This window comes from Dendropsophus ebraccatus, chromosome 6 (genome assembly GCF_027789765.1).
Source record: "Dendropsophus ebraccatus isolate aDenEbr1 chromosome 6, aDenEbr1.pat, whole genome shotgun sequence".
In the NCBI taxonomy this organism is placed as follows: Eukaryota; Metazoa; Chordata; class Amphibia; order Anura; family Hylidae; genus Dendropsophus; species Dendropsophus ebraccatus.
This window is the reverse complement of record NC_091459.1, coordinates 43,563,702-43,587,049: the sequence shown is the minus strand read 5'-3', so window position 1 is coordinate 43,587,049 and position 23,348 is coordinate 43,563,702. Positions and strand designations below refer to the sequence as shown.

The window sequence follows — 23,348 nt, the reverse complement described above, 5'->3', positions numbered from 1 at the left end:
GGCTCCGTTGACATGAAGCAAAACTGGCGGAATTCCGCAGCATAATTCTCCGCTGCGGAATCCCTCCAGCCTCCGTGTCATACTGGCAGTCTATGGGAGGCTCATGTCCATTCTTCAGTGCGGAGAGAGGAGGTGCGAGAGCCTCCCATAGACATCCTCCCATTTTCCGCCGCGAAATCCTGCCAGTTTTGCTCCATGTGAACAGAGTCTAAGGACAATAATTGAATCACCTGCCGAACAGACCCCAGGACAGATCTTGGAATAAAATCAGCCATCCAATGGTACAAGCGGTATTTTTTTTTTTATGGGGGGGGGGGAAGGAGGGCAGATTGTGGTTAGAGAGTCACTTTAAAAAAACAAAATCAAATCAAATAACCCTTCTTTTTAAATAAACCAAAGTTATATATCAAAGCGATTGCCATAAAGAACTACCCAATGCCAGAATTGCAGTGTCTGTCTATGTTCCCACTATAGGATATTAGCTGGAAAAGGCGGATGCCAATTAATAATGAGGGCCCCAAATAATGATCATGATTAGAGATGAGCGAACCGGGTCGAGTCGATCCGAACCCGAACTTTCGGCATTTGATTAGCTGGGGCTGCTGAACTTGGATAAAGCTCTAAGGTTGTCTGGAAAACATGGATACAGCCAATGACTATATCCATGTTTTCCTCATAGCCTTAGGGCTTTATCCAACTTCAGCAGCCACCGCTAATCAAATGCCGAAAGTTCGGGTTCGGATGGACTTGAGCATGCTGGAGGTTCGCTCATCTCTAATCATGATCATTATTAATAGATGGCTGCCCTTTTCTGTTAAATGTTGGCCCATTCCTGTAATAGGAACATAGACGACAAGTGATCCAAATTAGGTAATTATGTAATTATCTGCAAAAGGGTTAACCCTTGTTGTATATTATTTTTCTTGATTTTATCCACATAAGAACAGTAACTGTTTTTCTGCTTTACTTATGCCCACAAAACAGACATTTAAGCAGATATATTTTTAAATAAAATGTTTGTGGAACGTCTATTTATAACCAGTGAAATATGCCATGTGACTACTGCCTCTTCCGTCATTCACCTCCTCCAAGTTTTCTATTTTTGATAAATTCTTATATTATTGCATTTTTTTTTTCTTCCATGCAACAGCTGTTAATGTTTGCTTGCCACAGCTTACTTCCTTCTTGTCATCCAAAGGGAAAGCTCTAGTGAGTTCCTATCACTTGGGAACCATGACACATGCCTGTGACCAAGACGTCAGCAAGCTACATAACAATCTATGAGTCATATATCAGGGGACTTGAGAAGATGCTATCAAGAAAAGAATGTAGGTAAAACTGTTATAAAGTAAAAAAAAAAATAAAGGCCCTATTCCACGGAACGATTATCGTTCATAAACTCGTTCCAACGACTGCTCGTTAACGATCACTAAGCGTTTTTTTTTTAGCGAACGATAACACATAACACACGTGGGAACATGAACGATTTATGTAGTGTAACGATTATTTTGCGGTTTTTACATGGTCGTTTAAAACGTTCGCGGGGTGATCATGACCATACGACACACCTACTTTTTTTTAGCCCTTTTTACGAACGACTGAAAGATTTCTAATTTTACGAACCGACAAAATACAAGGGTCATACACATACGGTAGCAAAGTACAAAACTAACAGGTGAGAGCAAAGTTGGGGAAAACAAGTCCAGGTCAGGGACGGTAGGAAAACACTACAGTAATGTCAAGGGAAACGCTGGTGATGTAGTCAAGATAAACATTTACAGGCAGCTGTGGGATATTAGCTGCCCGTTTAAATCTCCCGCCAGATAGCGCTCCGACTTGGCCATCCTAATACCCCCTCGGACATCGAATGGATAGCCGGACAGCATTTATGACCGGTAAGTGTCTAACAGAAACTCAAATTAATTTTTCCCATAACCAATACTGCCATTTATCCGATTTATCCTACCTTCATGTCATCCCAACCCTGCAGCAACTGCCCACTCACCAAACACTGACTCGGACGGGGCACCAATGTGACCAGTGATTGGCTGAGCACTCAGTCCTTGTAGGATTGTCCTTTCATTGGAAGCAGCCCAGAAGGACTGACCCCAGACAACCCCTTTAGGCTGTTAAGTATAAGGTCTTCCTTTATAGTCCCCTATTCCTTGCAGTGGCAATTTTTTCAAAAAATCTGCTGTTGGTGATGGCAGCCTAAATCCTCAAACTCAACTTTGTTATCGGAAAAAACATCTGATATTACAGTGAGGATTATAATATAGACTTATCATCTTGAATTTAATATCTGGCTTCAACCAAACATGCTTATTGGATCAGAGGCATTCTCATCCCGCGGCTATGGAATTAATAATATATCTACGTTCATATGCCATATGTCAAATGGTCTGTAGTCATAGCAATATTATAATAGCAGAAGCTCCCAAGCAGGCAGCCTTATCTGTCTCAGCTAAGACTTCAGTACATACATCGACAAGAGGACAAGTTTTATGCTATGAGGCCCCTAATGAATATTAACTCTTTAACTCCTTCAGGATCAGCCCATTACTGACCTAAAGGACACAGATATATATATATATATATACATATATATATGGTGTTGCATTCCAAGAGCTTTGGATGTCTTTTTTGTCAGAGTTGCATAATGGCTTTTTTGTGGCATGAGTTGTATCTTTAATGATATCATTTTGAAGAATGAAGAATTGTACACAGAAACGTAAGTGAATAACACAGATTATTTTGTGACAATGGAACTTGTCAAGGTGGGATATATTACGCAGCAGGTGAGCAGTCAGTTCTAGATGTTGATGTGTTGGAGGCAGGAATAATTTAAAACCATAATGCTGCGTTTACACGGAACGATAATTCGCCCGATCGTAAGATTAGCAATTTCGAAGTAACGATTTTTTTTTTATAACGATCAGCGTTTAGACGGAACGATTTAAGAACATGTTCAAAGTCGTCGTTTGATCGTTCGCTGAGCTTACACGTACGATTATCGTTCGAATTCGATCGTTATCGTGCAAATTCGAACGATAATCGTTCCGTGTAAACGCAGCATAAGGATTAGAGATGAGTGAGCATGCATGAGTTCACCCGAACCCGAGCGTGCAGCATTTAATTACTGGTGGCTGAAGACGTTGGATGCAGCCTGGAAAACATAGATACAGCCTATGGTCTATGGCTTTGTCCACGTTTTCCCGGGAGACTTAGGGCTGCATCCAACGTCTTCAGCTACCGGTAATCAAATGCTGCACGCTTCGGTTTGGATGTACCCAAGCATGCTTAACTTTGGCTCATCTCTAATAAGGATCTAAGCCTCTCCAACACAGAAAAGCAGCTGTAGCACAAATTGCTAAAGAAAAGTTAATCATGGCTGTCATAAAAAAAAGTGTCAGGACACACAGCGCACCGCAACTGCAACATATGGCTGAATAGCCCCAAACTGGTGAAAGTGTCTATGCTGACTCCCGATCAACAGCAAATGCACCTTTTGACCATGTTCTCACATAGCTAACAGCGTCTGTGTCACAGAACGGTCGCTGCCTGAGAGGTTCAACTTCTGAGATGTTCAGGGGTTGAACATCACTTCAACTTAATCGGAATGCGGGCATGTTCGGGTGTGCCCGCACTCTAATTAACCATAGCACACAATGTAAAGTACGGCCGGAGCTGTGCTGTGTTTGCATTGAAACCCTGCTTAATTACCGCATCTGTTAGGTTACCTTGGAATATGTCCAATCTTCATGAAGGACTGGTTGGCCCAAAACATTTGGCTCTGCCTACACATCCAGAACAATGACCTCCTCCTCCTGTGGTGTCTTCTGGTTTATATCTCTGTCTGTGGCTCTCCCCAGGGAAGCCTAAACCACCTGTGGGCTATTCTGTGGCTCATTTGTTGAAGCAAACTCCCTTTTCATTAAAGTTCTTATAATCCATAAACAGGACAGGACAATTATTTTTAGTAAAACAGAAACATCTTTTATTTTGTATATCAGGCACAGCACAATTACAACAACTCATTACAAGGCATAATACAGGAGAGAGGTTGTAGCAGTAACATATTGTAAACCGGTAGCAAATAAGTGAAGCCCACTTAAAAATTATAATACATTACCTTGCTTTAATAATGTTATATCAGTTTGCAATATACCATTAAAATAAATAAATTAATCAACGGGTGTAACATATACACTGGTCTAAACTGCTCACAGCAACCAATTACAGCTTCTCTTTCATTTTACCAGAGCTGAAAGCAGAGCTGTGGACAGTTTACACCAGCATATATTTTATACCCTTTGATAAATGTCCCCTACAGTTATTTTTCACATATACACTTTTGTTGAGGGGCAGCTGTAAGGGACAACATGGCCCCTCTGCTGCCAACAACGTCTGAGTTGGGAACTGCAGAGCTATCAACGCCCTGCAGTTCCTGATCCCTTGCTCAAACTCTGCCATGCAGCGCTATGTAGAGCAGGGTCCTGTACCCTCTGTTTATTCAATATTCTTATACATAGAGTACAGGGGGGATGGAGGGGGCAATACCACCCACTACCACAGTGTGATGTTTTGTTTTTCTATGTTTTTTCTAATCTTGGATAACACCTTTAACATAAGGGTTAATTAGGGGTCTTTGGGGGTTATTTTATTGTTTCTTTTACATTTTTCTTACTCATTTGGTATTGGAATCCAATACAAATATATTGGCCCATAAAACAGCTATTGCTAACTCCCATTATAACCACCAAGGTTACTGGAAAGAACCGGATACTCTGGCTGCTAAACAATACCACGACACCCTCAAAACCAACCTGGACAAACTTGCAACGCCTATACCCCAAACAGCCTGACACAGACGGCCACAACCCTGGCACACATCCAGAACTAGTTTTCTTAGACGGTGTTCTAGGTGTGCTGAACGTCTGTGGAGGAAATCCAAGACAACAGCCAACCTTCTACATTACAAGTTTATGCTTAGAAGCTACTACTCTGCTCTTCACTCTGCTAAGCAATCCTACTTTACCACTCTGATCTCTTCTCTTTCCCATAACCCAAAACGCCTCTTTAATACCCTCAACTCTCTCCTTAAACCCAAAGTTCAGACACCCATCACTAACCTCTGTGCTGAAGACTTAGCCAACTACTTCAAGGACAAAATAGACAAAAGAATTGACATGGCCTTTTTTTGGGTGGATGGCAGATTTGGCCAGCGAGTATCATTGAGTCTATGCGACAGGCGGAACTTCAAGCCGAGGCCACAAAAAATAGACACAATCCGCCAGGAGTTCATCTCCCAGTCCCCAGGAAATATTAATCCTATTCCTTCTCACTGTTCCTCCTCCTCCCTCTCAGCCTTTGAGCCAGTGACAGAGGAGGAAGTCTCCAGACTCCTAGCCTCCTCTCGCTCCACCACCTGCCCTAGTGACCCTATTCCCTCACACCTTGTCCAGTCTCTCTATCCTGTAGTCACTACCTACCTTACTAAAATCTTCAACCTCTCCCTCTCCTCTGGCATCTTTCCCTCGACTTTCAAACACTCCACCATCACTCCATTACTGAAAAAACCCTCTCTAGACCCCTCCTGTTCTGCCAACTATCAACCTGTCTCTAATCTTCCTTTTATCTCTAAACTCTTGGAACGTCTGGTCTATTCCCGCCTACCTCTCTAACAACTCTCTCCTTGACCCCCTTCAGTCCAGTTTCCGTCCTCACCACTCTACAGAAACTGCCCTGACTAAAGTCTCCAATGATCTCCTCACTGCCAAATCTAAAGGTAACCATTCACTTCTCATTCTCCTGGATCTATCTGCAGCTTTTGACACTGCAGACCACCAGCTCCTCCTCTCCACACTCCGCTCTATTGGCCTCAAGGACTCTGCATATCACTTTCTGGCTCCACGTCATCTTCTCTTCCCCTTACAGTTGGGGTTCCCCAGGGATCAGCCCTGGGCCCTCTCCTTTTCTCACTTTACGAATCATCAGTAAGTTTGGTTTTCAGTACCATCTCTATGCTGATGATACCCAGCTGTATACCTCCTCCCGTGATATCACCCCCGCTCTTCTCCAGAACACCAGTAACTGTCTGTCTGCCGTCTCTAACGCTATTTCCTCCCTATTCCTAAAACTCAACCTTGTTAAGAGTGAGCTTCTTGTATTCCCTCCCTCTGCTAACCGCCCTCCACCTGACATCTCCATCTCTGTCTGTGGTGCAACCATAACCCCTACACAACAAGCCCGCTGCCTTGGTGTTATGTTTGACTCAGGTCTCTTCTTCACTCCTCATATTAAATCTCTTTTCACGTTCCTGTAATCTGCATCTAAAAAACATCTCTAAAATCCGTCCCTTCCTTACTGTCGAATCTGCTAAAAACTCTCATTGTCGCCCTGATTCATTCCCGTCTAGACTACTGCAATTCCTTACTAATCGGCCTTCCTTCCTCTAAACTCTCCTCTCTCCAGTCCATTCTCAATGCTGCGGCCAGGCTCATCTCCCTGTCCAGCCGCTATACCAATGCCTCCCCCCCCTGTGCCAGTCACTACACTGGCTCCCTATTAAACACAGGATACAATATAAAGTCCTCCTGCTCACCCACAAGGCTCTCCACAGTGCTGCACCTCCCTATATCTCCTCCCTCATCTCTGTCTACTGCCCTACCCGTGCCTTACGCTCCTCTAATTACTTAAGACTAACATCCACCTTAATCCGCACCTCTCACTTCCGTCTCTAGGACTTCACCCGAGCTGCACCAGTTCTATGGAATGCATTACCCAAGACTGTCAGACTCACCTCCAATACACAAAGTTTCAAACGTGCCCTCAAAACTCATCTATTCAAGCAGGCTTACCAGGTTCCCTAATTTTGACTGCTACCCTCAACCTCCCCCCCACCCCCACCCCCACCCCCACCTACCTCCACCACGCACACACACACACCAAGCATTTAAGCGCTTTGACATGTGCATGCAGGCATTGGCTGGTGACAGGTTCATCCACCCTTACCTGCACTGTCTTATTTATAATGATGGCCGGACCAGAAGAACAATGCAGCACTTTGCCCCTCTGCCATTCTGTCTCGCACCCCCTCCTGATAGTGTGTAAGCTCATGCATGCGAGCAGGGACCTCACTCCTCATGTATGGATAATTATATGTATCTCTCTGTAATGTCTATTTTTGTCTATGTATGTACCCCCAGAATTGTAAAGTGCTGCGGAATAAAAATTATTATTATTATTATTATTACTGTCAAGGCCAGAGTATCAAACAAATGAGGTATGGGTCTGGGAGGTAGCAGGCCGGTAAGGGGGATCCCCTATTTTCCATAACCAGCCAATTACAAAACCAAGCAGGAGCAGCCTGGCATTACCTAGTTAAGAAGAGCCATTTACATTGGCCCTTCTAAGGCTAATAACACCAGACCGTTACCACCCAGTCCCATAATAAACCCCTACTTAGTAGTGAATACCATCAGACAGCTTTCACTACTAAGCCAAAAATAGGTAAGGAAAATAAGAAAAGAAAAAAACACACATACCGCAAAACCACCTGGGGCCCCTCGTGAACCCTTCTATTTATAGAAAAAAAAAAAAATCTTTGTTTCATTTAGTCAGGTCTTGAACCAAAGTAGTCCTGGCTGGTCTTCCTGTAAAAAAAGAAAAAAAAGAAAAGGGAATTACAATGAAACTGTGAATTAAATTCAACAATATTTCTAGGAAGTTTGAACGTCCTGGTGCAACTATGGGAGTTCAGAAGGGGGTCCCCCCCCCCTGCGGCGCGATCGCAGAGGGGTGATCCCTGTATGTGTCCCGGGCCAAAGTCTGCACTGTAATGGCGCTGATCTCGGCTCTGTAGCTCGGTATTCTATTGCTTTCGGCTGCAGCAATAGAGCTCAGATCTCATTGATCTATGCAGTATATCTATACTGCATAGATCTCTATGAGAGATAAGAGCAGGCGTACTAGAAGTCCCCCACTGAGGCTTCTAAAATGTGTGTGAAGTAAAAGAAAAATGTTTTTTTAATAACACAAAATCCCCTCCCCTAATAAAAGTTTGAATCACCCCCCTTTCCCCATTTTATAAATAAAAATAAATATATAATAGCCTGAACTATTAATTTATCACAATCCCGATCTCACACGGTAAACGGCATTGCACATTTTTGGTCACATCACATGTCAAACAATTGTAATAAAAAGCGATGAAAAAGTCACATATGAGCAATCAAGGTACCGATAGAAAGAACACATCATGGCGCAAAAAATGACACCTCACACAGCCCCATAGACCAAAGGATAAAAGCGTTATAAGCCTGGGAATAGAGCATCTTTAAGGAACATATATTTTCTTAAAAAGGTTTACATTTTTTAAAAGCCATCAAATAAAATAAAAGTTATACATGTTACATATCGTTGTAATCGTAACAACTTGAGGAACATATATAATAAGTCAGTTTTCTGGTTTCCCAGCATATTTTAGGAAAAAATTACATCTGCCACTAGTTGCGCAAAAATAAGGGCTCATCTGGGTCTCTAGGTGGAAAAATGCATGCGCTATGGCCTTATAGACACAAGGAGGAAAAAACAAAAGTGCAAAAATGAAAACTGGCTGTGTCCCCTAAGGGTTAAAAGAGAAGTCTGGCGAAAAGTATTGTATTGGCCCCCAAAAGTTATACAAATCACCGACATACACTTATTATGGGAAATGCTTATAAAGTGCTTTTTTTCCTGCACTTACTACTGCATCAAGACTTCACTTCCTGGATAAAATGGTGATGTCACGACCCAACTCCCAGAGCAGTGCGGGCTGTGGCTGCTGGAGAGGATGATGGCAGGGGGACACTGAGGGACACAGGGCACTGGAGGGACACTGAGCATCCCTCTGCCATCATCCTCTCCAGCAGCCACAGCCCTGGGAGTCGGGTCGTGACATCACCATGTTATCCAGGAAGTGAAGCCTTGATGCAGTAGTAAGTGCAGGGAAAAAAGCATTTTATGTGCATTTCCTGTAATAAGTGTATATTGGTGATTTGTATAACTTTTGTGGGAAGGACAATACATGGGAGGTACAAAATTTTCGCTGGACTTCTCCTTTAAGTGAAGAATAACAACAACAAAAAATTGTGTAAAGTGGAACTGTCATTCCAGGTGACTTTTTAGGATATACTGTCCTGGGTATGTATAGCAGGAGCAGGACTATATCTGTATAGCAGGAGCAGGACTATATCTGACCATTCTATCTATCATTCTAGTGTATGCCATTTTCCCTCGTTACCCCCTGCAATCTCCATCCCTGTGTTTGCTTTTTCTATGCTCAGTTGCAGTGTGGATGCAGACCAGCTATGCTGCCTCCTACACATGAATAGTCACTTAAACAAGATCCTACAATCAGGGGCGTAGCTAATGTCTCCTGGGCCCTGGTGCGAGAGGTCAACTTGCCCCCCCCCCTTTTCACAACCAAATGATACTACTGGTAGGTGTATGTGTGTGTATATAGATAGATAGATAGATAGATAGATAGATAGATAGATATGTACTGCAAGACAGATATTACCAATAACACCAGCATATAGAAAGAAAAAATATTATCACCATATATATTACCGCCATACTGTTACTGACCAAATCCTGTATACTGAGACCAATATTGCCAATAATACCAGTATACAAGGGGGAAATATTACCGCCACACCACAACCACTACCATCACCACCATATTGTTACTGACCAAATCCAGTATACTAAGACCAATAAAACACAGTACCGGATAACAAGTAACAAATATTACCACCACATACTGACTAATACGACAACATAATGACTAACACCGCCACATACTGACTAATACCAGCACATACTGACTAATACCACCACATAATGACTAACACCGCCACATACTGACTAATACTAGCACATACTGACTAACCCCACCGCTGCTACTGAATAAGATCCACTGTACACAGATCACTATCACCTCATACAGTCATATAGAGGTGGACGCAGCTCCACACAGGTTGTATACACCATATAAATTGCATAGCAGTAATATCAGATCACTCACAGGGGACGTCTTCTCTGATCGGAGTTCTTCCCTTTTCATTTTCTTCTTCTCCATCTGCCCTGGGCCGTTATGAGAACGTCTCCAAACCACGGATTTACAGAATCTGCCAGACAGACATATTAGGCTCCTCACACTGGCACCATCCTCATCTCTTTACACACTGCACATCTGTAATGGCCCCTTTACACCCTTCATTTAGTGGGTAGCCCTGACACTATGTGACCCCCCCTTATAGTTTATATAGATGGCTCCCACTGCATGTTGCCCCCCCCTTATAGATGGCCCCTTCTCCCCCCCACCCCTTATAGATGGCCCCCCTTTCCCCCCTCCCCATATAGATGGCCCCTTCTCCCCCCCACCCCTTATAGATGGCACCCCCTTCCCCCATCCCTTATAGATGGCCCCCTCTACCCCCATCCCTTATAGGTGGCCCCCTCTCCCCCCATCCCTTATAGGTGGCCCCCTCTCCCCCTATCCCTTATAGGTGGCCCCCTCTTCCCCCATCCCTTATAGGTGCCCCCCTCTTCCCCCATCCCTTATAGATGCCCCTCTCTTCCCCCATCCCTTATAGATGCCCCTCTCTTCCCCCATCCCTTATAGATGCCCCCCTCTTTCCCCATCCCTTATAGATGCCCCCCTCTTCCCCCATCCCTTATAGATGCCCCCCTCTTCCCCTTCCCTTATAGATGCCCCCCTCTTCCCCAAGCAGAATTTAAAAAAAAAACACAAACTCACCTAACAAGGCGCTCCCCCGGCGATCCTCTCCTTCCTCAGGCTCCGTCCGGTCCCAGCCTGATGCGCGGCTGCCTGGGGTGTCCCGTCCTATCCCCAGCAGCGCCACGCATCAGTGAACTCCCTGTACACCGGGGCTGGGACGTCCGGCACAGGAAGCGTCTCTGACATGCGCTTCCTGTGCCGGAAATCAGGGCCCCAGGAGGTACAGGGAGTTCACTGATGCGCGGCGCTGCCGGGGATAGGACGGGACACCCCCGGCAGCCGCCCCTCAGCGTGGGGCCCGGACGAGCCCGCTCTTGTGACCGCAAGCAAAACAATGCTTGCGGTCACAAGAGTGATTAACGGGGAAGGGGGCGCAGTGCAGTGGCAAGGGGGGGGGGCCCTCGCAGGCCCTCCCTCATGACGGGCCGGGTCGCAGCGGCGACCGCTGCGACCCTGGTAGCTACACTACTGCCTACAATCCTACCTCACTGTACCAAACCTTCAGAAGTTCCCAAACCAGCTTGGAGCAGTCTAACATGTAAATCCAGTGTTTTCAGTGGCCACAATGTCTGCAAGTTGCACAGGCTGAAGCTAGTAAGGTGAAACGTGCGCCAGGGTCTGAGGTCCCCCTGTTCCTCACTGTTACATGTTGTTGCCAGAAAGGATCGTCAGGGTTTTGTTTTGCAGGTCGTGCTTTATTTTTTGCTCATTTGCACGTTTTTAGGAGCTGCTATATTTTATATAATGCACATTCTCAAATCATTTTCCTTCTGTGTTGATATCTGCAATTGCTATTATATATACATAAAACTCATAGGGACTGAGTATACTGAAGGCTGCTTATTTATGGCATTGCATACAGTTTATACATGCCGCTGTGATTGATAGATTTCTAAACTTGCTGGTATGAAATATGATGTAGATATTCATTTCGGCTATCACTTTTTTAACCCCTTCACATCAGCAATCTGTATACAATGGTACCTTGGTTTAAGAGTAACTTGGTTTAAGAGTGTTTTGGTTTAAGAGCTCACAGTTTTTTCAAAATTGTGACTTGGTTTAAGATCATTGCTTTGGTTTAAGAACTCCCTGTACTGGGTGGCAGTGCGAGTGGGGGAGGGGCATGGTCTGCATAGGGGGGTCTACAGTCCTGTACTCTGACACTGGAAGTCTCCCTCACCTTCCAAATCATAACAGATCCACTTCAGGCTGGGGCTTACATCAGGGGACAGGACTGTGGAGGTAATCTTTTCATTGCAGTAACTCCTCTCTCCCTAGACAGAGAGCGCTGCTATACTGTGTTCACATATACACTGCTCATTCCTTCATACTCCCTGCAGTCTCTGTCAGCCCTTGTGTTTCCTATTCTCTCCATTACTGTACAGTAACTTATATTATCACATATTCTGCTGTTTCTGAATGTTTGTTTCATCTGTTTTACATGTTATTCAGAATATAAAATCATTATTTTTGGGATGTGGAACCAATTGTCTGCATTTCTATGATTTCTTATGGGAAAATTTGCTTTGGTTTAAGAGTGGATTTGGATTACAAGCACGGTCCCGGAACGAATTATGCTCGTAATCCAAGGCACCACTGTATACACATTCTTACTGCACATACGGCTAGGTTCACACTGCGTGTTTAGCATCCGTTTAACGGATCCGTTTTTTTGCAAAAAACGGATGCATTTGTGTGCATCCGTTTTTCCATTGACTTCAATTATAAAAAAAACAGATCAAAAGGGATGCGTTTTTTTTTACGCACAATAAAGTACTGTTGACACTACTTTTTTGACCGTTAAAAAAAACTGATCCGTTAAACGGTTGCTGAAAACGCAGTGTGAACCCAGCCTACCCCATGCAGTAGGAATGTATTTATACGTTCCTGCTGTGACTGGGTTAATAATGTGAGCTGGAGCATAGCAGTCCCGCTCACATTTAAAGTGTCACTGTCGTGAATTTTTTTTTTTGCAGAAATCAATAGTCCAGGCGATTTTAAGAAACTTTGTAATTGGGTTTATTATCCGAAAAATGCATTTTTATCATGAAAAAGCAGTTTGAAGCTCTCCCCCCTGTCTTCATTGTTCTCCTATGGAGAGAGCTAAAGAAAAGACCAAAACAGGACAACAAAGAGTTAATCTACAAATCCCTCACGGGATATCTCCTGTGACAGTCACCAGTGACCTGTCTGAGCTCAGATTACAGCTGTCACCCAGCTCCGTGCCTGTAATCCTCTGTTATCTGCTTTCTGCTGCCGGCTAACTCCCTCCTTCCTCCTCCCCCCTCCCCTCTCCCTAGAGCAGACAGGGGACGACTCCTGCAACAAGTCACAATTTTCAGATTTTTCAGAGTGGATGAAAAAGAGGAAGGAGGAGGGGACCTGGGAAAAGGCTTTTTACATGCAGATAATGGCAGATTTGGCTAATAAACCCAATTACAAAGTTTCTTAAAATCGCCTGGACTATTGATTTCTGCAAAAACAAAAATACGACAGTGACTCTTTAAGTCCGGGTTTACATTCATCCATCATCTGCAGTAGAAAAGCGGAAATGGGTGCAACTGATCAATGTGGATCCAGCCTGTACTGCTGTATACTACCACTCTATAGGACTACTGGAGATAGCCAAGCACTGTACTGCTGTATACTATCACTCTATAGGACTACTGGAGATAGCCAAGCACTGTACTGCTGTATACTACCACTCTATAGGACTACTGGAGATAGCCAAGCACTGTACTGCTGTATACTATCACTCTATAGGACTACTGGAGATAGCCAAGCACTGTACTGCTGTATACTACCACTCTATAGGACTACTGGAGATAGCCAAGCACTGTACTGCTGTATACTATCACTCTATAGGACTACTGGAGGTAGCCAAGCACTGTACTGTTGTATACTATCACTCTATAGGACTACTGGAGATAGCCAAGCACTGTACTGCTGTATACTACCACTCTGTAGGAGTACTGGAGATAGCCAAGCACTGTACTCTTATATACTATCACTCTATAGGACTACTGGAGATAGCCAAGCACTGTACTGTTGTATACTATCACTCTATAGGACTACTGAAGATAGCCAAGCACTGTACTGTTGTATACTATCACTCTATAGGACTACTGGAGATAGCCAAGCACTGTACTGCTGTATACTACCACTCTGTAGGACTACTGGAGATAGCCAAGCACTGTACTGTTGTATACTATCACTCTATAGGACTACTGGAGATAGCCAAGCACTGTACTGTTGTATACTATCACTCTATAGGACTACTGGAGATAGCCAAGCACTGTACTGCTGTATACTACCACTCTGTAGGAGTACTGGAGATAGCCAAGCACTGTACTGTTGTATACTATCACTCTGTAGGACTACTGGAGATAGCCAAGCACTGTACTGTATTATATAAATGTGCAGCCACATGCCCCCTACAGAACATTGCATAAAAGTGCAGCCACACGCCCCCTGCAGAACATTGCATAAAAGTGCAGCCACACGCCCCCTACAGAACATTGCATAAAAGTGCAGCCACAGAACTTATGTTTGCAGAACACTGAATAAAAATCTAGCCACATACAAGACCCCTGTTCCAGCAGAACATTGCATACCAGTACAGCCACAGCCCCTATCTCTGCAGAACATTGCACACCAGCACAGCCACAGCTCCTATCTATGCAGAACATTGCAAACCAGTACAGCCCCTATCTCTGCAGAACATTGCAAACCAGTACAGCCCCTATCTCTGCAGAACATTGCATACCAGTACAGCCCCCATCTCTGCAGAACATTGCATACCAGTGCAGCCACAGACCCTATCTCTGCAGAACATTGCATACCAGTACAGCCAGAGTGTGGTTCCCTCCTGTGGATCATGTTCCACTGCACAGAGACCTTGGTAAGAGAAATACCTCACACACAGCCCAGGAAGCCAGGGTAAGCTACAACGAGCCCGCACTGCCTGGCTTCTCTGTGCCCGGCACGCAGACTGAGGATAGCCACGCCCACACTGGTCACATGGGCATGATGTCATCAAAGGTCCTTTAGCCCACTTGGAAATAGCATCTCCCGTGGAGTATACAGGAGCGCGGCTCCGGAGTGACAACTTCGGCGCAGTACATGGGGCTGCTGCCCGCTGGAGGGAGACGCCAGGGAGCAGAGTCGGCCTGGACAGAGGAGTGTCCGTTCCCTACACAGGTGGGAGGGTGAGAGGCCCCTAACGGACCCGGAAGCACCAGAAGTGTTGGGAGTGTGGGCAGCCTGGCACCGGCTATGGGGGATCAGCATGAGGAGGCTCAGCACAGCCCGGACACTGACCAGGAGGAGGACGATGAGGAGGAGGAGGACGGCCGGGAGGGGGAGCCCCATTGTCCGCCCGCTGGGGAGCCCATAGACGACAGTGTGCCCCCACAGCGGAGCGCGCACGGCCCCGACAGCTTCCTCAGCTCCGTGGGACACAAGCCCAGGAAGAGGTGCAGCGTCCTGTGCAGCGTCTACTGCGTGGAGAGTGACTTCTCGGGGGAGCTGGCCCCGGGCTCCCCGGCCGAGCAGCTGCAGCGCCCCCTGTCGGACAGCACCCCCCGGGGCTCAGTGCGGGGGACCGGCGAGCTGCCCCTCAGCCCGGCCGGCCTGGAGCTGGAGCTCTCCCCCTTCCTGATCAGCAGCCTGGCCGACAAGGTGCTGATGAGCTGCCGGGTGTGCCTGGAGGACAAGTCCTTAAAGCCTCTGCCCTGCTGCAAGAAGGGGGTGTGCGAGGAGTGCCTGAAGCGGTACCTGAGCTCCCAGGTAAGAGATGGCTGCCGGGGCATTGGACATTGTTATCATGTGACGTCACTGGGGGAAACATTCAGCTGTCGTCATGGATACGACCCACTTGCCTATTACTGGCCTGCTCCGCCATGCAGTGGGCCACCACATCCCTATACGCTGCCATAGGGGCCCAGGTGTCACAACTACAACTCCCATCATGCCTGGAAAGCCAGAGCTGTAGCTTCCATCTGTCCAGGCATGATGGGAATTGTAGTTGTGTAACAGCTGGAGGACCGGAGTGTGACACCTGTGCCTATAGTAATGTATACTACTACTGTATGGGAGACGGGATTATATATATATATATATATATATATATATATATATATATATATATATATAATTACACACACTTATATATACACCTGGGCTTCTCAGAGCCAGGATGTGGCGACCAATGGGCATCATCACTAGGTGAAGTCGGTGCCATTCACCTGCAACAGCTGTCGGCTGAATGTTTGGTCATCAGCCGATCGCTCCTCAGGCCGCACCAATGTACGTACATATAATGTATACAGAAATAGGCGGACCTGTTTTAGGGTGTGTGTGAAATAATTTTCATTCCAATTATTGAATACAAAGCCAGGAATGTATTTAGGAAGAGAAGACTCAGTGTCTCCTTTCTGCATTAGTTACCTGCTGCTATCCCTTTCTTCAGAGCCAGGGATCTCCTTCTGAGCCTACTGGGCCATATCAATTATAGCATCTATTTATCACCCTACTTCTCTGGACTCCTGAATGGCACATCTTCCATGATATGTACCTTTGGTAACAAACTTAATAAAAAGGTGATCTAGATGGAAGAGGTCATCTTGGGTTTACTAGATTATTATTTTTTTCTCCTGTTTTCTTGCTCCTACATTGTAATGCATTCCAACCTGATGTAAAATGTCAGCAAACTGATATGGAAAGAGAAGGACTAGCTCCCCCACCTCTGCCCTACATGACAGGTCACTTCCTGTGCTGCCAACTGCTTTATCTTCCTTCTCCTAAGAAAACAGGCTCAGCGCTTGGTGTCAGATAAGAGGTGACAGGATGTGGCCCTGTTATTCTTGACCTCTCAGGCAGCTGTACTGGCAGGGAGGTTAGGGTTGAGAGCACATGTTCAGCAGGAGTAGGGGGGTAGTGTCAGTAGGTCCTCATACTATGTGCATCCCTCAGTGCTGCGTTCTGGTTCGGCTAGATCTATACACTGTTTCTATTGGATAGCAGCTCTCCCAGTCTGACCACCAGGATGTCACCGTGACCTCATGGAATGGAATTGGACCTCATCTGCAGTATTGTAAAGCAATGCTGCTCCTTTCTAAGAGCATTGGTGAGGACAAGAGAAGCTTCTCTGCATTATTATTATTATTAATTTAAAAAGCGCCCTTAATTCCAGAGCTCTATACAAGAGATAGGGGATAAGCAACAGGAACATTACAAGATCAAAACACATTACATGAAGGCAATTGGCAGACTGGTACTTGGGGAAGAGGCCTCTGCCCGTGAGGGCTTACAATCTATAGGGTACAGAAGAGAGACAGGAGGTAAAGTGCAGTCAGCCAAGTGTGATGCAGAATTATTATAGGTTGTAGCCTAGTTTGAAGAGATGGGTTTTCAGGTTACTTTTGAAGGACTTGATGGTAGATGAGAGCCGGATGTGTCGGGGTAGAGAGTTCCAGAGTATGGGGGAGGCTCGGGCAAAAACTTGAAGGCGATTGTGCGAGGTACGAACAAGGGGGGAGTGCAGACGGAGGTCACTGGAGGATTGAAGGTTGCGTGAGGGACGGTAGCGGGATATCAGGTCAGAGATGTACGGAGGGGACAGGTTGTGGATGGCCTTGTACGTCATGGTCAACAATTTTAAAGTGAATACGTTGGGCAATGGGGAGCCAGTGGAGGGATTGGTAGAGGCAGAGGCAAAGCGAGAGGAAAGGTGGATTAGTCGGGCAGCAGAGTTAAGGATAGACTGGGGGGAGCAAGGGAGTTAGATAGAAGGCCAGAGAGGAGGATGTTACAGTAGTCCAAACGGGAGATAATGAGAGCATGGACCAGCAGTTTGGTGGAGTCAGGGGTGAGAAAAGATCGGATTCTGGAAGTGTTTTTGAGGTGAAAGCGGCAGGAGGTGGTCAGGGACGGGATATGTGGTTTAAAAGACGGCAGAGTCAATGGTGACCCCAAAGCAGCGGAGTTAGGGGGGCAGGCAACAGGGTGCAGCAATTGATAGTGATAGACAGGTAAGACAGTGGAGTGAAGCGAGGTGGGTAAAAGATAAGTTCTGTTTTGTCCATGTTGAGCTTTAGAAAGCGAGAGGAGAATAAGGAAGATATGGCCAATAGACACTCTGGAATCCTGGATAGCAAGAAGGTTACATCTGGACCAGAGAGGTAGATATGAGCGTCATCGGCATCATCCAACCCCCCTCATACTCACACAAGATGCCTATTGGACATCGCCTGCAGGTGTGGTTACACAATGACCACCAAGAAGTGGTGTGAGAGGAGGTAAGTGCAGGGGAGCAGAAGGCTTCAACCATCTTAAAATGAGCATTCTGCTAGCACTATTTTTTTACAATGTTCCTGCAGGGAGAACACATAAGAGGAAGCACACAACCCAGTGCTGTGTCAGGCCGTGCTCCCATAGTCACATATTTGTTGCTGTTCCTTCAATATCAGCCAGTGCCAAATTTATCATGATTTGACAGATTCTATTTTATTTTTATTTTTTATTTTTTTTAAATCAGTTTTGTGCTACAGTAGAGCAGGTATGGCACAGAAGTGTTTAGTCAAGGCGTCCTCCAGATCTAGAAGATGCTGCACTTACTAGATTATTAATAACTGGGCTTTTTTTTTTCTTTCCATCATTGGAATAGGTGTTGAGTAAAGCTTCCTGTGAACATTCTCCTATTGTAGAAAATATGCTACTGCAGCAAGCTGCTGGATTTGGCATAGTCCAGGGCATTGAATGGCTATATTACAAGCCGACTGCAGGAACACTCAGACGTAAGGGTTTTATACTCACACACCGTCAGCTTCACTGACCCAGCGTCATGTGGGCACAGGATTGCCACTTACAAGTAATTATAGGGGTTGTTTGAGCCTGGTCAGTCTCATTGTTTTACCCCAGATGTGATGTGTGGCACAAGCTTATCTATCTTCATAGAAATAAATGTTACTTATGGATAATTTTATTGGAGCAATACCAAGCAGAGTGTGATAGAATGCCTTTTGGCGGTATATCGTATGGCTAGGGCAGGCATGTCCAAACTTTTTTCGAAGAGTGCCAAATTTGATGAAGTGAACATGTGCGAGGGCCGACCATTTTACATGCTACATGCTATATGCTTTATAACACAGGCAGATAATAGCAAGCTGGATACCTGGGCGGCCGTAAAAGTTCGGAACGCGGGCCGCAAATGGCCCTCCGGACGTACTTTGGACATGTCTGGGCTAGGGAGACACCACCAACTTTTAGGTTAGGGCTACAGGGTAACTTTGTCTCTTTCTTCTACTGAGAAATATCTATGTATACCTGATCTTTTCTAGACTTTGTATACTTAAGGTGCTTAACCCCTTAAAGACCGGACCAATTTCGATTTTTGCATTTTCATTTTTTTTCCTCCTTGTGCTTAAAAGGCCATAGCACTTGCATTTTTTCACCTAGAAACCCACATGAGCCCTTATTTTTGCACTACTAATTGTACTTTGCAATGATAGGCTGAATTTTTTCATAAAGTACACTGCAAAACCAGAAAAAAAATAAATGTTTGGTGAAATTGAAGAAAAAACAAACAAACAAAAAAAAAACCTATTTTTTTGTTTTTACCCCGTTTGCCCTTGGGTAAAACTGACTTGTTATATATGTTCCTCAAGTCGTTACGATTACAAAGATATGTAGAATGTATTACGTTTATTTTATTTGATGGCTTGTAAAAAATTCAAACCATTGTTAACAAATATATGTTCCTTAAAATCTCTCCATTCCCAGGCTTATAGCGCTTTTATCCTTTGGGGCTGTGTGAGGTGTAATTTTTTGAGCCATGATGTGATCTTTCTATCGGTACCTTGATTGCGCATAAGCAACTTTTTGATCGCTTTGTATTGCAATTTTTCTGGATTTGATGTGATCAAAAATCATAAATTTTGCACTTTGGCGGGTTTTCACGCTTACGCCGTTTACCGTGCGAGATCAGGAATGTAATATTTTAATAGTTCAGGCGATTACGCGCGCGGCGATACCAAATAGGTTTGTTTATTTATTTATAAAATATGAAGAGGGGGGTGATTCAGACTTTTATTAGGGGAAGGGATTTTTTTATTGATGAGAAAACTTTTTTTTTTCCCGACTTTAAAGGGGTATTCCCCCCAAGAGCTAAAAAAATTAAATGCCCCCAAACCTAGCTGTTCTTACTCACCAAGTCCCCCTGAGTATTTTGAGCCGTCTCCCGCCTTTCTAGCTGCTGCCGTTCCCGAGAAAAAGTTTTTTCTATAAAAGCAGTCTATATCCAATATGGCGCTGGCCAGGAAACTACATTTCCCATCATGCAGTGCTTCTCGCTGCTTGCTGGGACCTGTAGCTCTACAGAAGCTCTGTGACCTGAAATATTGTGATGTGGATGGATAGCACATAGTTCTACACAATATATCAGGTCACAGAACTTCTGTAGAACTACAGGTCTCAGCAAGCTTCCATCAGTCCAAATCAGAAACTGTGTGACCTGATATACTGTGATGTGGATGGATAGCAGCTTGCTGGGACCTGTATATCTACAGAAGTTCTGTGACCTGATATATTGTGTAGAACTACAGGTCCCAGCAAGCTGCTATCCATCCACATCACAATATATCGGGTTACAGATATAGATGGATAGCAGGATCACGGGGGTCGGCTGAGACGGGGCAGGCATGGGGGTTAGCGGTGGACTCTGCGGGGAACTGATGTGGCGGTGCGGGAGAGGAGCGGAGGCCGGTGGGCAGATCAGTTCCGGAGGTGGAGTGCCGCAGGCAGCCGGGTGAGTTGCCAGGTGACTTCGGGGGGTGGGGGGGGGGGAGTTGTGCCAGGCATCTCACTTACCGGGTGAGGTCGGGGGGAGGGTTCTGAGAGTGGGGTGCCGGGCCGGTCAGCTGCCGTGTGAGCTCCGGGGGTGGGGTGATGCAGCTGGCAGCCGGGAGAGTTCGGGGGGAGGGTGGGGGGCGCTACCGCTGGCGGCCGGATGAGCTCCGGGGTGGGGGGGGGGGGGCGGCCGTGTCACCTGGCGCAGCCGCTGGCAGCCATCTCACTTGCCGGGTGAGCTCCGGCGAGGGGTGGGGGCGGTCTGGTGGGGTCTGTGCCGCTGGTGGCCGGGTGAGCTCCGGGATGGGGGGGGGGCGGCCGTGTCACCTGGAGCTGCCGCTGGCGGCTGTCTCACTTGCCGGGTGAGCTCCGGCGGGGGGGCTGTGCCTCTGGCGGCCGGGTAAGTTCGTAGTTCCCGGGTGAATTCCGGATAACTTGGGGGGGGCTGCCAGCCGGGTGAGTTCAGGGGGGGGATGGACAAGTGCCGCTGTGCTGGGGATGATTGTTCTGAGGACCGGTGCGGGAGAGGAGCAGTGGTGGTGGGGGGTGCAGGGTGGGTTTGCTGGATTGTGGTGCCGGGTGGGTTCCGGAGGTGGGGGGGCTGCTTTCGCAGAGGGAGATGGTGATCTGCAGCAGCAGCTGTCACTGTCCTCTATCACGTCAATGGGCAGGGTTAGAAGCGCTAGCCCAGCCCATTGAAGAAACTGAGGACACGTGATGCCATCTCGGAGGGTGCGGGCCAGGAGCAGGGAGTCGTGTCGGAGTGGACTGAGATCTGATGATTCTATGCATTCGGTGGGGATGGATGCATCTAGATAACAGCAAAACTGTACAGAATCCATAATAACTTTATATTAAAAAGTTGTAAAGCTACGGGTGGGCAACGTATTAATGCAAAAATAATTTTGGGGGGAATACCCCTTTAACTTTTAGTCCCCCTGGGGGAGTTTTATTATTACTGCAGTGATCTCTCAAAGAAACTTACAATACACAGGGCTGCTGCAGCCAGAAGCAATCTATTGCGAAGCCGGGATCAGCGTCATGCAGACGCTCAGACCCGGCCCGGGTAGGAAGAAGGGATCGCCCCTCCGCGATCGCGTCGCGGGGAGCCGATCTCCCCTACTAGACACCAGGGATGGTCTGTAACGTAAGTTAGATACAGCTGTCAGCTTTGACAGCTGCATCTATCTAGCTAATTAGCCGGCCGCGACGGCTAATGCGTGCGGTCCCTGGCTGTACAAAACAGCTGGGTGCCGCGCGCTGCAGAGAGGGACAGCGCCGGGAGCCCTCTCTGCATCTCCTTAATGGCGGCAAGACGGGTATACCCGTCATGGGTCGTTAAGGGAAATTCTCTATTAAAGGGGTTATCCAGTGCTACAAAAACATGACCACTTTCTTCCAGAGACAGCATGACTCTTGTCTCTAGTTCAGGTGTGGTTTATAATTAAGCTCCATTCACTGCAATGGAACTAAGTTACAAAACTTCACCCACTAACGTAAGTCTTTTTCCACCATAAGGGTGGGTTCACACTACAGAATTCTCGCGGATAAACTCTGCTTAATTCCGCCGGCTGTACGCGCTCACGGCTACGCGCCTTTCCGCCAGCTCCATAGACACCACTCTATGGACCGGCTGATTCCGCATTCCGCCGAAAGAATTGACATGTCAATTCTTTCGGCAGAATCAGCCGGCCCATAGAAGGGCGGGTTCACACTACGGAATTCTCGCGGACAATGTCCGCGGAATTCCATCAGTTGTCCGCCCGTACATCTGGGCGCCTTTCCGCCTGCCCCATTGACACCATTCTATGGGCCGGCGTATTCCGCTATACGCTGAAAGAAGTGTCATGTCACTTCTTTTAGCGGATCGCGGAATCCGCCGGCCCATACGCCGGGCGGACAGCTGACGGAATTCCGCGGACATTGTCCGCAAGAATTCCGTAGTGTGAACCCGCCCGAATGGTGTCTACAGAGCCTGCGGAAAGGCGCGCGGCCGTGAGCGCGTACAGCCGGCGGAATTCCGCAGAGTTTATCCGCGGGAATTCCATAGTGTGAACCCACCCTAATGCAGCCTGTAAAAGACCTATGGTGACATCATTGTTACTTGATAAGGTCCTTCAATATATTCTCTAATGTTACTGCATTGTCTCCTGGCTGCAGCTTTGCCCTGATTTGTGCGAAATTGTGGTAAAAAGCTGCGATTTTTATGCAAATCATGACTGAACATAAGTCTGTTTGGGGGGCCATGGGCCCCTCAGGAGCTCAGGGCCCCGGGCTACCGCCTGAAACGGACCTATTATAATCCGTTACTGTGTCTATAGAAGAAAGTAGCCATGTTTTTTTGGCACTGGATAACCCCTTTAAAGGTAGAGGTGCGGCATTTCATTATCCACTATTTGAGATGAGTGCTTCCACGTTTTAGCATCTCATGCCTGGCATCTCCTCTGCTGACTGATCTCTCTGATCAGTTCCACCCATCCTATGTCCCTTCATAGACACAAATGCATACTAAGGCTATGTGGCTCATCACTTTACAGATAGACCCATGGCACAGATGCCAAGCTGACTCTGACTTCTGCTGGAGATCTGCATGAGGATTAGCCCCTTTTGGCTATACTGTAGCGGGATAATCTGTGGCTTTTCCTTTCTGACAATGAGAGGATGAGGTAGAAGAAGCTTTTTCTTTAACTCTTGCATTAGGGTAAAATTGGCATGG

General features: G+C 46.4%; 1 protein-coding gene across 1 annotated transcript in view; it reads left to right on the top strand.

The window, feature by feature from the left end:
- The first annotated feature begins 14,854 nt into the window (after positions 1-14,854).
- RNF217 (ring finger protein 217) overlaps positions 14,855-23,348 on the top strand; it is a 66,806-nt gene continuing 58,312 nt past the window's right edge. The window contains exon 1 of the mRNA XM_069974893.1: positions 14,855-15,574. Within this exon, the coding sequence (XP_069830994.1) occupies positions 15,062-15,574 (513 nt within the window). The 5' untranslated portion in view covers positions 14,855-15,061. The remainder of the gene's footprint in view (positions 15,575-23,348) is intronic.